The sequence below is a fragment of the Lonchura striata genome, chromosome 4 (genome assembly GCF_046129695.1).
Source record: "Lonchura striata isolate bLonStr1 chromosome 4, bLonStr1.mat, whole genome shotgun sequence".
Taxonomy (NCBI): domain Eukaryota; kingdom Metazoa; phylum Chordata; class Aves; order Passeriformes; family Estrildidae; genus Lonchura; species Lonchura striata.
Window position 1 is genome coordinate 51,170,338 of NC_134606.1, and position 12,574 is coordinate 51,182,911.

General features: G+C 42.3%; 1 protein-coding gene across 2 annotated transcripts in view; it reads left to right on the forward strand.

Moving 5' to 3' along the window:
- The window catches only part of UNC5C (unc-5 netrin receptor C), a 249,092-nt gene that overhangs the window by 222,295 nt on the left and 14,223 nt on the right, over positions 1 to 12,574 (forward strand). For both annotated transcript variants that reach the window (XM_021550331.2, XM_021550332.2), the window contains 2 exons: positions 8,513 to 8,681; positions 10,531 to 10,764. In XM_021550331.2, the coding sequence (XP_021406006.1) occupies positions 8,513 to 8,681; positions 10,531 to 10,764 (403 nt within the window). The remainder of the gene's footprint in view (positions 1 to 8,512; positions 8,682 to 10,530; positions 10,765 to 12,574) is intronic.

Below are 12,574 nucleotides of genomic sequence, written 5' to 3' on the forward strand. Positions count from 1 at the left end.
ATACGTTTTTTGGCTCAGCCTCTTAATAGCTTTTATTATGTGCTAAGCCACAGCTGTTTATACACTGTGTGATATTGAACACTATTCTTTAGCTTGGTAGTCTTTCACCCAAGCTAAAATAATCTGCTTAAAGAAAAATTAAGTAATCCTTCCACCCACCCTTTTGCATACATTATTCATCAGCTGCTCTTTGAAAATAGCTAATTGCAGCTACAGAAAAAATGTCTCTGTTCATAATAATCATAGTATTGATTATATTCCTATTACTTTTGGCTGTGAAAGAGGTTTACAAACAATATTGAACAAAGACACTTTCCTGAGGAAGGAAAATAAAATCAGATTGCATCCTTTGTTATTGAGCTTGCTTCTAAATCTCCTTTTCCAAAATACCTAATTAAAAAAAAAAATTATTTAATTCATAGAAGGTGCTATATATGCAATTATTTTCTTTCCAGTCATTATAGAGGAAATCCCTGTTACTTTATTCATGCAGCTGTGGACAACTAATGTCACATACTTGTCTAATTTATTTTCTTCAAGGATCATAAAGCTGCCTCTGCGTGCTTTGTGAAAGCTGTAACTCAGCAAGTCACGCAGAGGATAGAAGGATAGATTAACCTGTGTTGGGAAACATGGCTGGAGATGTGCTGCCTGCCAGCCTGAGCAAGTATGCCAAAGGACACCTGCAGAAGTAAACAGAATGTTGTGAATCCTCACTTACAATGAAGATTTTAGATGTGATTTCTTTCCCTGGGAGAGGAGAGCAAAGCAGTCTGCCTTGGAGCAGCAGGGCTCATTTTATTGTGGAGGCAGTCACTTTCTGGGTGCACAGAGTCCAGCTGCTTATTTGATTTGTGGCAGTTTTTCAGAAAACACGCCAGGCTCCTCATACTCTTGGAAAGCAGCTTCTTAAGGACATTTAAGATGGAGCTCATTGGATGTTGTCTAGATTACTTGGAACAGAATATTTTGCCCTCTTTCCCCAGGTGCCAAGGAGCAGAAGGGGCTGGGAGGCACCCAGCTGTAATGTTCTCCTGCTGCAGGACTGGTTACCAGGCACTTCACTTCTGTAGCAGAGCTACAGCTCAGTCAAAGCTTCTTTTTGGGACTGCATGGGCCACAGATGTTGCTTCATATAATTGGAATCATATGGGTACCACAAGTTGCTGTGTGGCGTATTTATTTTTTAAATCAGCTACTGCACTCCTGCAGCACTCTAGCAGAGAGTGATAGTCCCCAGTAAGGACGAGCTGCAGACATTTACTTGCATGGCCAGGCAGTAACTGCAGTGTGTTCGACAAACCCTGTGAGACCCTGTATTTATTTTCATGAGCACTGTGCCAATGTGTACGACTTGAAAAGTCCTGTTATATGTTGATGTTGTTTGGAAGGAGACACACAGGAAATTATAAAATGTGTGTTATTATCAGAAATGAAGGCAGTCTTGTCCTTGATAATACAATTAGCACTGAGGCAAGAATGTAGTCTCCACAGTGCTGCCCCAGCAGAACCAGGCCAGTAACAGAGAGGGTCCCCACCCCAGCTCACATATCTCCAACAACTTAAGATCCAGCTCACACTTTGTAGAACTGTGAAACTACTTCTGAATAGTCAAGCTGAAACAGAAAATATGTTATCTCTCAAACACCTGCAGATTTCCCTTTTATTTTCCTTTATTTTCATATTAAATTTCCCCAGTTAGTCTCTGAATCTGTAGTACAGAAATGAGACTTCACAACCCAGTAATGCCACTCCTTGTGCTGCCTTGCAGATTGGTTAGAAGAGCTTTCTGAAACAGTGTTTATTCAATTTCATATCCATCAAAGCATGTGAGAGCAGGAAGGTCACCCTAAAAGCATTATCCTTTGGCAGAGATTTAAGGTTCTGATAGCTTGCAGTAAACACCATTGGAGGTAGTTGTTTCTTATAAGTCTGTCAGCATACTCGTGGCTCAGTGTGGTTTCTCTTCTTCTGGGCTGATGCTCCAGGAGAGTGTTATCCCTGCTCCTGTCCTGCAAGCTCACCCTCGTTCTTCCTGTCATGTGGGGCAGGATGGATGGCAGGCAAATCCCAGGCTCTGATCCCTGGCTGGTGTGTTGACCTCATGAAAGATCCACATCCTTCATAAAACAGCTACAGTGGGGAAAATTATATAGGGATGTTTATTTGTAGACATATATGTACACATGCAAAAACATGTATACATCTATACATGTATACGTATTTATGTAGGTGTTACTTATGTATGTGTAACTGAAAAAATGACAATCCTATGAGAATATATCACAGCTATCAGACAAGTTTCTCTCAAAGCTGTGTCTTTCAGTGGTGAGCAGATGCCCTCTCTTAGTCTGGGGAAGTATCACCAACTTTGAGATTTGCAAGGAGTCCCTTTCTTGAGTAGTGGTTTCATCTGTAAAATCAGCACATTATGTTGGGCAGTACCTGGTAAGAACCTGTTCCCATGAGCATCTGTGAGAGCCTGGCTTTTACAGATTAAGTGATTTATTTAATTAATCTTTAATTTAAGAATTAAATAGCATAAGTATAAACCTTATAAACCTCCAGCCTCCAGGACTTGACTGCCTCAGGTTAAAAAACATATCTTGCTGTGAGCTAAATTAGCGGAGTTGTGTTTCCTTCAGAAACATCTGGCAGTGGTCAGTGCTAGATGGGGTCTGGGCCTTGATGGACCACTGGTTTTATCTTATGTGGCAGTTCCTGTGTTCCTGTGTAAACCCCTGCTGAGATCACACAGCTTTAGGTGGAGCTACTCTTGCATGCTCTAATCAGAGACAGGAACTGCACAAAACAGCTACAGCTCTGTGAAGGACACTCCTGTATAATCCATCACACAGGAGGTGTTCCAAATGAGAGTGGAGGTCACAAAATGTGTCCACAAAATTTGACAACCCTGAGCCTGAAGATCTTGATGGAATGTGCAAATTTCAAATTAGCTACCTTGAAAGAGAAAAGGGTCAAGTGAGCCTAGCCAGGATTTGTATCAAAGGCTTAATAATGTATGCATAGAGTTTAATATAAAGTCAAGCATCTGATCAATGATTGTGATCCAAGGAGTAATGTTGCTTTTTCACCAGTAAATCTTAAGCTTACTGATGTGAAATAAAAGAAATTGAAATCTTCCACATTTCATTTCCCCACCTTCCTTATCTAAGTTGCATAAACAAAATTACTTTGCAACTCCAGAAGACAATTTCTTGAAGTGCCAGTCACTATAATTGAAAAATTCAACATGAAAAAGACCAGAGCATGAGAAAAGGGGAGGGCAAACTTTCTAGGAGTATTTTTCTTCTGAAGATAGACTGTCAGAAGAAGCAGGGTCTGTCAAGAATATTGTTTGAAACGTAAGAATGAACACATATCAAAAAATAAAGCCCCAGAAATGAAAGGAGAAATAAAATATCTTCCCTCTAACTTTTGTCTAAGCTGTGTAGAAGGGTTGCAACCTGTTGTTATGCAATAGCCATTCCTCTCTCCCTGCTCCATCCTGTGCTTCCTGAGCTGCTGTGATTGCCTGGAGCACAGTGGCAGGGAGCACAGTGTAGTCCCACTGAGGAGCAGAGATTTATCTAGTTGTGCTCACATCTGCTGTCTGACAGCTACCTTAATGAATATGGTCTGGCTTATTACAGGGAGACAGTTTCAAATTAGTAATCCTATTAAAAACACAAATTTGATTGTGAAGGGACCAGATATGGTGAATAAAAGTTTGTTTGCTTTTAAATATAAGTTGACTGTTCTTGATAATCTCTGAGGGATGGGAAAATATCTAAAAATATTTTAGAATGAAGACCTTTCAGTTACTGTTAGTGCCTTTTAATAGAAACGTGAAGCAGTGAGTTGAATTTTAGTCTCAGTCTCTTTGTAAAACAAAAACATCTCTTTGTTTTTGGAGTTATACTGAGTGGCCAGTCTCCTCTATTGTTATCCTAAGACTTCTGCAAACCTAAAGTCAAACCCATGTTGATGGGGATTTTTGTAGGGGATTGGGTTTGGGCTTTTTATATTTGGATAACAGCCTAAAAGATTGCTCACAGTTTTGATCATTTCTGCTCATAAGTTTATCTCCCTTGCTCTATAAGCTTCCCTGTGGCTCTGTTTGTGCTGGATCTCCCAAAATCTATAACACATAAATCTCAGTGTTGGTCATAACACATGCCCCTCTAGGCTGGGATCCTGGCTTTGCTGGTGCTGCATCACCTATTTTAGGAGAAGGAATAAAATTGCCTGTAATGAGTGACTACACAATAACTTGTCTTCAGGGAAATTTGTTGTTTACTAATTCCATTAATTACTGTTGGTTTATGCTTTGAAGAATGATTAATATCCCTTGTATAATGTATCTTGTCTACTGCATCTGTTTCTGTTCTCATTAGCTGTAGTAAGGCATAATCCTTTTGTTTTAAAATGGAAATGTAAAACAGTGAGATGTGGCAAAATATTTGTTGGAAGATTTTTGTTCCCTTTTCCTGTCACTTTTCATAGGGCACCTCTCTTCTGTCTGTGCCATTGCATTGTCTAGCCTCATTCCTCTGAGTTTCAGGTGTTTATTTCTGAGATCTCGTGGTGGTCCCTAAACACACTGCAGCTACCTGCAGCCATGGTAGAGCTGGAGAGGAAAGGGAATATCACTGTGATGTGTTCTGATATGCCTTGTCCCAGACAGTGCCAGAAATCAGATTTGCTTCTTGTCACTGTGTCACATCACGTGTTGATGCCTGCTGTGTTGGAGCAAGCTCACCTGAAATGTTGTTACTGTTATTGCTTTATTTGTTACTATTTGTTTGGAACTTGTTTTGTTCCAGCCTGAGCTACTGTACAATTAATAAAATTTTATTTCCTACTCAGATTTTTACCCACTCTAGAATTTTGCTATTGTCTTCTGGCTTTCACTGTTACTTGCAGTGATTCCTTATTAATTGTTACCTGTAAATGTAATGACTGTGTTTTCCACATTGTGGGTAGAAATCCCAGCCTCACAGTAGTCAAGAGAGATTTAGTATTCACTTTAACAGAGCTGGGGTTTCACCTCAATAGTGACAGGGACCCACTTCACACACCTGGAAAACTTCTCTGCAACTCACTGTAGCTCAGTTTTTAAAGGTTTATCTGAATGAGGTGGATGTTGGAGAGTCACTAGGACCAGCAGGGATTCAGTAATTTTATGGTGCCAGTCTCTGATGTGTGTGTGGTTAGGAATTTGGGATTGTAAAGTCAAGCACCCGTACAACTGGCCCATTCTTTTGCTCTTCACTAATCAGACTGTTCTCTATCATAAATACCCAGGTCAGGACCATTCATATCTCATCCACTTGGCGATAAATCTTCTAAGTCTGGTGATAAAGATGCTGTTTATGAACATGGGGAAAAAATATTAAGTCTTGATATTTTTAACATGTCCTTTGTATGCTTGCATCCACCTCCCATCTCAGCTCCTCACTCTGCAGTCTGCAATGCATCCTGGCTTGGTGTTCTGCATAATCATTTTGTACTTGTTCTAATCAGCTATAAAATGTTGCAGCACAGAATCATGCCCTTCATCAGAGTCCTAAAATCTGACAGTAAAAAGATTTTGGCATGAAGCAGTGACTAAACTTAACTTTACTTGGAGACAACTTCATACTGTATGATTTAACACTAACATATTATTTTAATGACCTTTTGGGTTTTTTTTTGACTGCAGGCATCAGTGCTTGTAGATTTTAATTGATTTTCCATGTAAAAAGCATCATATTAATTTTTTAAGGCAATCCTGATATATTCACTCTTACATTTTGATTGCTTGTTTTGTAATTCAGTCCAAAAAAACATGATAGCTTGTATTTTCTTTTATTTTTCATGGGTCAGTACTTTTAGATGAAGTTAGGTTAACTAGACGATTAAGTCTATAGCTGCTCACATCTGCTTTCCATACAAGTATTATAATTTTGAGAGAGGTTTCTAATAAGAGAGATACTATTTTTCTTGAAATTTCTTAAATTAGACCATAGGAGAGTGTTCAAATATCCACCAGTTCCCAAGGCTGATGACCATTAAAAAGCACTGACACACTGACTGTTTTTTTAAGCTACTTGTTACTTCTTATGAAAAAAAAATAACAGTGTAAATGAGACAGAAAAAGAAGGCATGTTTTATTGAAAAAGTTTCCAATTATTTATTCAGTCTGGCCTTGCAAAAAAGTGATACCTTTTCTTAATCTGAATCCGATGATTCCCTGTGGTATGCAAGAGGAGCTGGACTAGGTACTCCCATTGTGTTTAATTTATTTTGTGTATTGTTTGTTAGGCTAAAATAGCTGGCACAATACATGGTAGCTGTCCAGATTGTTATACTTTGCATTTTTTTTTTGAAAGACATCTATATCACAGCTGTTTGTTTCCAGTCCATGGATTTTCAGAAACAATTGTTATGTCATTTAGTAAACTCATCAGTTAATTTCCACAGATGCGTATCATCTGGATTTACTGATTTGCATAGATTTAAATGTTTCAATGCCAGACCCTTTTTTTTCCTCAAATGTTACAAAAACCTCCACAACATTTGTGACAACTAGGGGTAATTTTCAAAAGTGCCTTCATTCCATTTTGAAAAAGGATTTCTCAAAAGTTTGTCTTTCATTCTGTGAGATTAATAGTATAGGCAGGGAGAATTAAGGTGGACAAAATTAAATTAGTGCTATGGACGTATATTTGCAATAACCAGAATAGGTGTGATAAATTTGATATCAAAATAGCTTCTGTCCTGATTTGGCCTCCTTGAAAATGCTATCTAAGATTATCTGCTCTGCTCGGGTGTGGCCTGACTTCAAATATTGTGAGCAGATTTGGCTACCACAATAGAAGAGAGACTATTAGAGAGCATCTAAATTATTAGGGAGTATCCAAAGAATGACAGTGAAGATGGTGAAGGGTCTTGAAGGGAAGCCAGGTGAGGAATGGCTGAGGTAACTGCATCTGTTCAGCCTGGAGAAGAGGAGACTGAGGGGAGACCTCATGGCAGCTACAACTTCTGCAAGAGGGGAAGAAGAGGGGCAGGCACTGATCTCTTCTCTGTGGTGCCCAGTGACAGGACCAGAGGGAATGGCCTGAAGTTGTGTCAGGGGAGGTTTAGGTTGGATGTCACGAAAAGGTTCTTCACCCAGAGGGTGGCTGGGAACTGGCACAGGTCCCTCAGGGTCACAGCACCAGCCTGGCATAATTCAAGAAGTGTTTGGACAATGCTCTCAGACACCTGGTGTGACTCTTGGGGATAATACTGTACAGGGCTGGGAGTTGGACTTGATGATTCTTGTGGGTCCTTTCCAACTCAGGATATTCTAGGATTCTGTGATTACAGCTACTTATTTTTTTATCTTGGTGAAGACAAAGACTTGCAGAAAAAAAACCAGCAATGTTTTCTCAACTAATTTCTCTAAGACTGATGCACATGTTTTGTAAATGCAGCATGGGAATAAACCCTCAGCCAGAGGAGAGCACATGTGGTCCTGTGGGCAGATCAGGATTTTAAGTGCAGATCACATTGAACGCTTTTAAACTCCTGCTTGCTGGTTTCTGGATCATGAATTTGTCCTCTATTATTTAGGGAGGCAGTTGATAAGGCACATTCAGCTGTATTTGTTATACACCAGATGTCAGGATAGTTAAAGTCACTCATGCTTCCTCTTGTTTTAAGCTCCTCAGTGGTTGGTCTGGGATGGCTTGCACTTGCACATTTGCACACACACATGCACACACACTATAATTTTCAAACCAGAGTGTGTGTTGTGTATCCTAAATATTCATCTGATTTCCCATAACACCAATTCCTAGTGACTGTCAGCAAGCACACTGGATAATACCTGTGTTTTCAGCTGAACAGCTTGGGGTAATCACTAGAAATCTTGGACTTTGCAAGTGTGTTTTACCCTTGCACTACTCCTTACCATCCCTTCATCCTTTCTCCTTCACCAGCAGTAACACTTGCTCCCTGCAGGCTTATTTGCAATAGCCATGCCAGTAGATCTGAATGCCTTTTAAGTAAAATGGAGTATCAGCGGTTGGTGATGTCTCAGAACTCAAACTGCACATCTGAGATGTGCAGTCATGTTTACATGCTTATTCAGTGTTTTCCTGTCTTTGTCAGTTTTCTCTGTCCTGAAAGTAAATAATTCTCCCAAGTGGTGCCTACAAGAGCTACCATTCATTTTTGTGTGTCACTGAAGAGCTGTCAAATGCAGCAGTGACCACATTTTTGCAGTGGGTGAAACAAAGCCTCTGCATACCATCTGCAAGGATCCTTCAGAGTGGAGTGTAATCAGCAAATATGGCCTATAATTTGCTGACATCTAAGCATGCATTTTGGCACATACAGATTTGGGAAAAATGAAGGAAAAACAAAACCCACGTATTTTGCTTGCACAGTCTTTTTATTTTAAGAGAAGTATTTTTTCTTTTTACACACCCAAATGAACCTTTTTGTCTTTAATGTATCCATCTTTCTGTCTCCTCACCAGGCCACCTGTGGAAGACAGCCAAACCCTGCTGACACCCGTGGTGAGCTGTGGCCCACCAGGAGCCCTGCTAACCCGGCCCGTCATTTTAACCATGCACCACTGCGCAGAGCCAAACACAGAGGACTGGCAGATCCAGCTGAAGCACCAGGCTGCCCAGGGACCATGGGAGGTGAGGCTCCAGATCTCCAGTCTGTGTGCTGGCTGCATGCAGGACTCTCTGCTAGTCCTTTACTTGCCTTTCTGAACCTGGATGCCTGTATTTTGGGGTTTCCATGACTGCTACAGGCAGGCAGAAGTGCCCTTTCCTACAAGATGTCTAAGCTGCCGTGTGCCCATGCAGAGATCTGCCTTGGGGCACTTTGGCACCTCCTAGTACTAGCAGGTTTGCAAGGTGGGAGCCCTAGGTGGTTCCTTGCCAGTAGTATAGCAGCAGAATGTCCCAGGGCAGTGTGGCAAAAGGATCTTCCCACTATAACTGGAGAACAAATTGATGCTTTCAGCAGGGCTGAGCCATCTTGACAGAGCCCTCCTTTCCAGCTCTGTGCTCCTAGGTCCCTGCTGCCGCCAGTTTGGTCTCATAATTAATTTGGCAAGGGTATTTTCTCCTACTGGTAAGTTTAATAAGGTCAGGGTGGCTTCTGAAGGCTACAGTTGGGCTGACAGCAGCAGAAGTGCCATGTCCAGCCAGCATTGTCTTCAAAAGCCTCTCGTGTTTGGCCTCCTGCCTGTGGCACTGGCTCTTCCTCCTGCTGGGAGGGACTGTGCAGCAAACACAGCTCTGTCTCGCCAGCCAATCTGCACCCCACAGCCCAACTCGTGGCACCACACGTGTTCCTGATTTGTGCCTGTGTCTTACTGGCACCTCTTCATTTTCCCCTCATCCTCCTCCTGCCCTAGGCACAGGTTGCTCTGCCAGCCCTGCACACACCCTGGTGTGTGTGCAGCATCCATGGGGCCCCTGGCCATCACACAGCAATCTTCTTCCTCCTGTCAGTTCTGGAGCAGCTCCTCCAAGCTGAGCCTCCCACACACGTGTGCACACACATTCATGCAAGTCCTGCAGCATCACTTGGGGCAGCACCTCCTGCCAGAGCCACGCCATGGAGCAGCACCTTGCCCTCCAAAAAGATTGTGCCACCACTGCAAACGTGGCAGGTTTGCCTCTCCTGAGACCAAGGGAGCCAAGCTTAATGCCTAATGCCAGCTGAGCCCACTCTTCTCAGCTGCCAGGTGTGTACATTGTCCTGTAGAGCTGCAGGCAGCAGGGATGAAGTGGACAGGTTGTGCTGAGCATCGTGTGGCATGTAGTGCCTTCGAAAGAGGCGTCTGTCACCTGCTGCTGACCTTTAGCTTTTGCTCCCTCTCAAAGCCATTCAAAGCACCTTGTGTTGTGTGCAGGATATTACACGCAGGGTTGAATGGAGAAATTAGCAGGGGAGCTGTTTTTCTGTACACCCAGGCCGGGGAGGTCATCTGCATTCAGGCAGTGTTTTGTTCCTCATCCTGCAGTCTCATCACAGAGGATTGTTCTGAGGAAGCAGCAGGTGATATTTCATATAGATGTGGTATTTGGCTGTCGCAGAGGTTGCTTCCCTTCCCTGAGTTTTTATAACTCCTTATTGTCGTGCTTAGGAGGTGAAGGGCAGTTATTTATTCAGTATGCCTGAGACTACTGATGCTGAATCATGGTCACCAAATGATTAGTTCTGCAATATCTCTTTCAATAAAAGTCTTGGTGGTATTTTCATTATTTGCCTAACTCTGTCCAGGGCTTTAAAACCAGAAGTGAAGACAGGGGGATTTTTGACCTCCAACATCATCACCAGCACCCCCGAGAAATCTGCTCTCTGTACCTACACAGGAGAAAAGCTGGAAGCAGGACATTTAAACCTTGATTAATCTAAGGGGCAAACAGCAAGGACTTTTTGCATCATCCAAGCTTGAAAGAGGTATTGCTGCCTAAAAGGAGAGTAGCTCTGAGGAGTCACATGCTGTAACTTGGCCTCTTTCTCTCTTAGGATGTGGTGGTGGTTGGAGAGGAAAACTTCACCACCCCGTGCTATATCCAGCTGGACCCAGAGGCCTGCCATATCCTGACAGAAACCCTCAGCACCTATGCCTTGGTGGGACAGTCAATCAGCAAGGCAGCAGCCAAACGTCTCAAACTGGCCATCTTTGGACCCCTGTCCTGCTCTTCCTTGGAGTACAGCATCCGGGTCTACTGCCTCGATGACACGCAGGATGCTCTTAAGGTGGTTCTTGATCTCTTTCTTGCTCTCCCTCTCCCTCCCCAGTTCTCACAGGACTGCAGTCATAGCAGAGAATGAACCCTCTGCTCTATCTATTCATGCTCCCTGGGTTATTTTTCTGATTAGAAGAAGAGCTTGACAGCAAGCTGCTGTTTTACAGTTTAACCCTCACATGTTATAAATTGTCCTTTGCATAGGGATCTCACACTGTTTTCCACCCACCAGTCCTTTTTCCTTTGTTTACCTGTATCATATCCTGAATACTAAGGTTTTTGCATTATTAAAAGGCCATAAGGTACACAGGGCTTCATTCGTTATTCATGTATTTTTAATGCTAAGTGCCAGCTCCCCAGAGATGGGAAAACATATAAATGCTTCTTTGTAAATACTTGATAATGATAAAAGAAGCTTCTGGCCCGTTAATCACTGCCTGCTTTCATACTGCTTTATTACACCCCTTTGCGTGCAGCTTTTTGTGTTGGGAATTCACTACTGGAGTAAAGCAAAGCTGCTGCTATCCATAACTGGATAACCTTACTCTCCCTGGTAATTCCGGCATTCCCACAAACACACACTCACTATGTGCAGATGAGCAGAGAGATAACCATACCTGCTATTTCTCTTTAAAAATACCTGTATGTATACAGAAGGTATCTATAATAGATGCACTCATAAAGTATGTAGTTCCAACTGCACAACCGAGTTTGTTAAAATGTGAGGTTTTTCCTTTAGCTGTAGATAGTGCTACTGCAAATCTTTGTGGCAAAGTGATTTCAAAAGACTACTCTGACTAAGCAGAGTCATCCTGCTGCTGTACATGCTTTTTTTCCCCAGGTCTAGGTGGGAATTCTTGGGATTTAAACTCAAATACACTAGCTGGGAGATGTTTGTGTTTTTCAGAACAGTGACTTCCATCACTGAGTGCAGCACACTTGGCTGTTCTCCCTGACACTATCTGATATTGCCTGCCTAGGCTTTACTGAGGGGGTGCTCTTGTATATATAAGAAAGGCAACAAATTATAAGGGTGAAGCAGGCACATGGGGACTTCAGCATGGTTTTGTCCTCTGGTTTTGTCCTCCTTTTTTTGGTCTCTGTCACTGCATCAGTGAAACAATCAGCCTTTTAGAAACAATTATTTTCCCTAATCTGATTTCCCTTTGTTTTTCCTATTAAAAAAAAAAAAAAAAAAAAAAAAAAAAAAAAAAAAAGTGGAAAGGATCTTTCACAGCTATCAAGCTTCAAAGGTCCTGATGATTTTATGCCTATGCTGCATAATACAATTTTCCATGGATTTGACAAGGCCTGAGGTAATAATAACTGAGTTGTAGGGGCCTTGGCTAGCCAGCTAATGCAGTCAGAGCTGAGGAATCTAATTAGGAATTACTCAGGAGCTGTTGGTCTGTTTCTAATAGACTGTAGGGAGAGTTGTGTGGTAAAGTTAATCCAATCCAGTGCAACAGCAGAAGGGATCAGGAAAGGCACACAGGTGAACCATTCTTCACCTGAGAAGCTGCAGCCAAAATCTGGGAGGGCAACAGGTCAGTCCTTGGGATCCTGCTGCAGTTAGGCCCCAAAGTGAGACTGCAGATTGGTGAGGAAAGGTGAGCAAAGTCAGGAGGCCACCATCCAACTCAGTAGCTACTGTTTTTTCACGTCAAGTTCATGCATTCTAATTTTCTTTCTCTTTGGCATGTCTACCCCAAGATGTGTGTGTGGGGGGGGGGGGGGGGGGGGCACCCATGGAGTTCAAGACCCAGTCAGCTGGTGGTTTGCAGGTGAACAAGCACATCTGCTTTCTGGCCACAGACTCT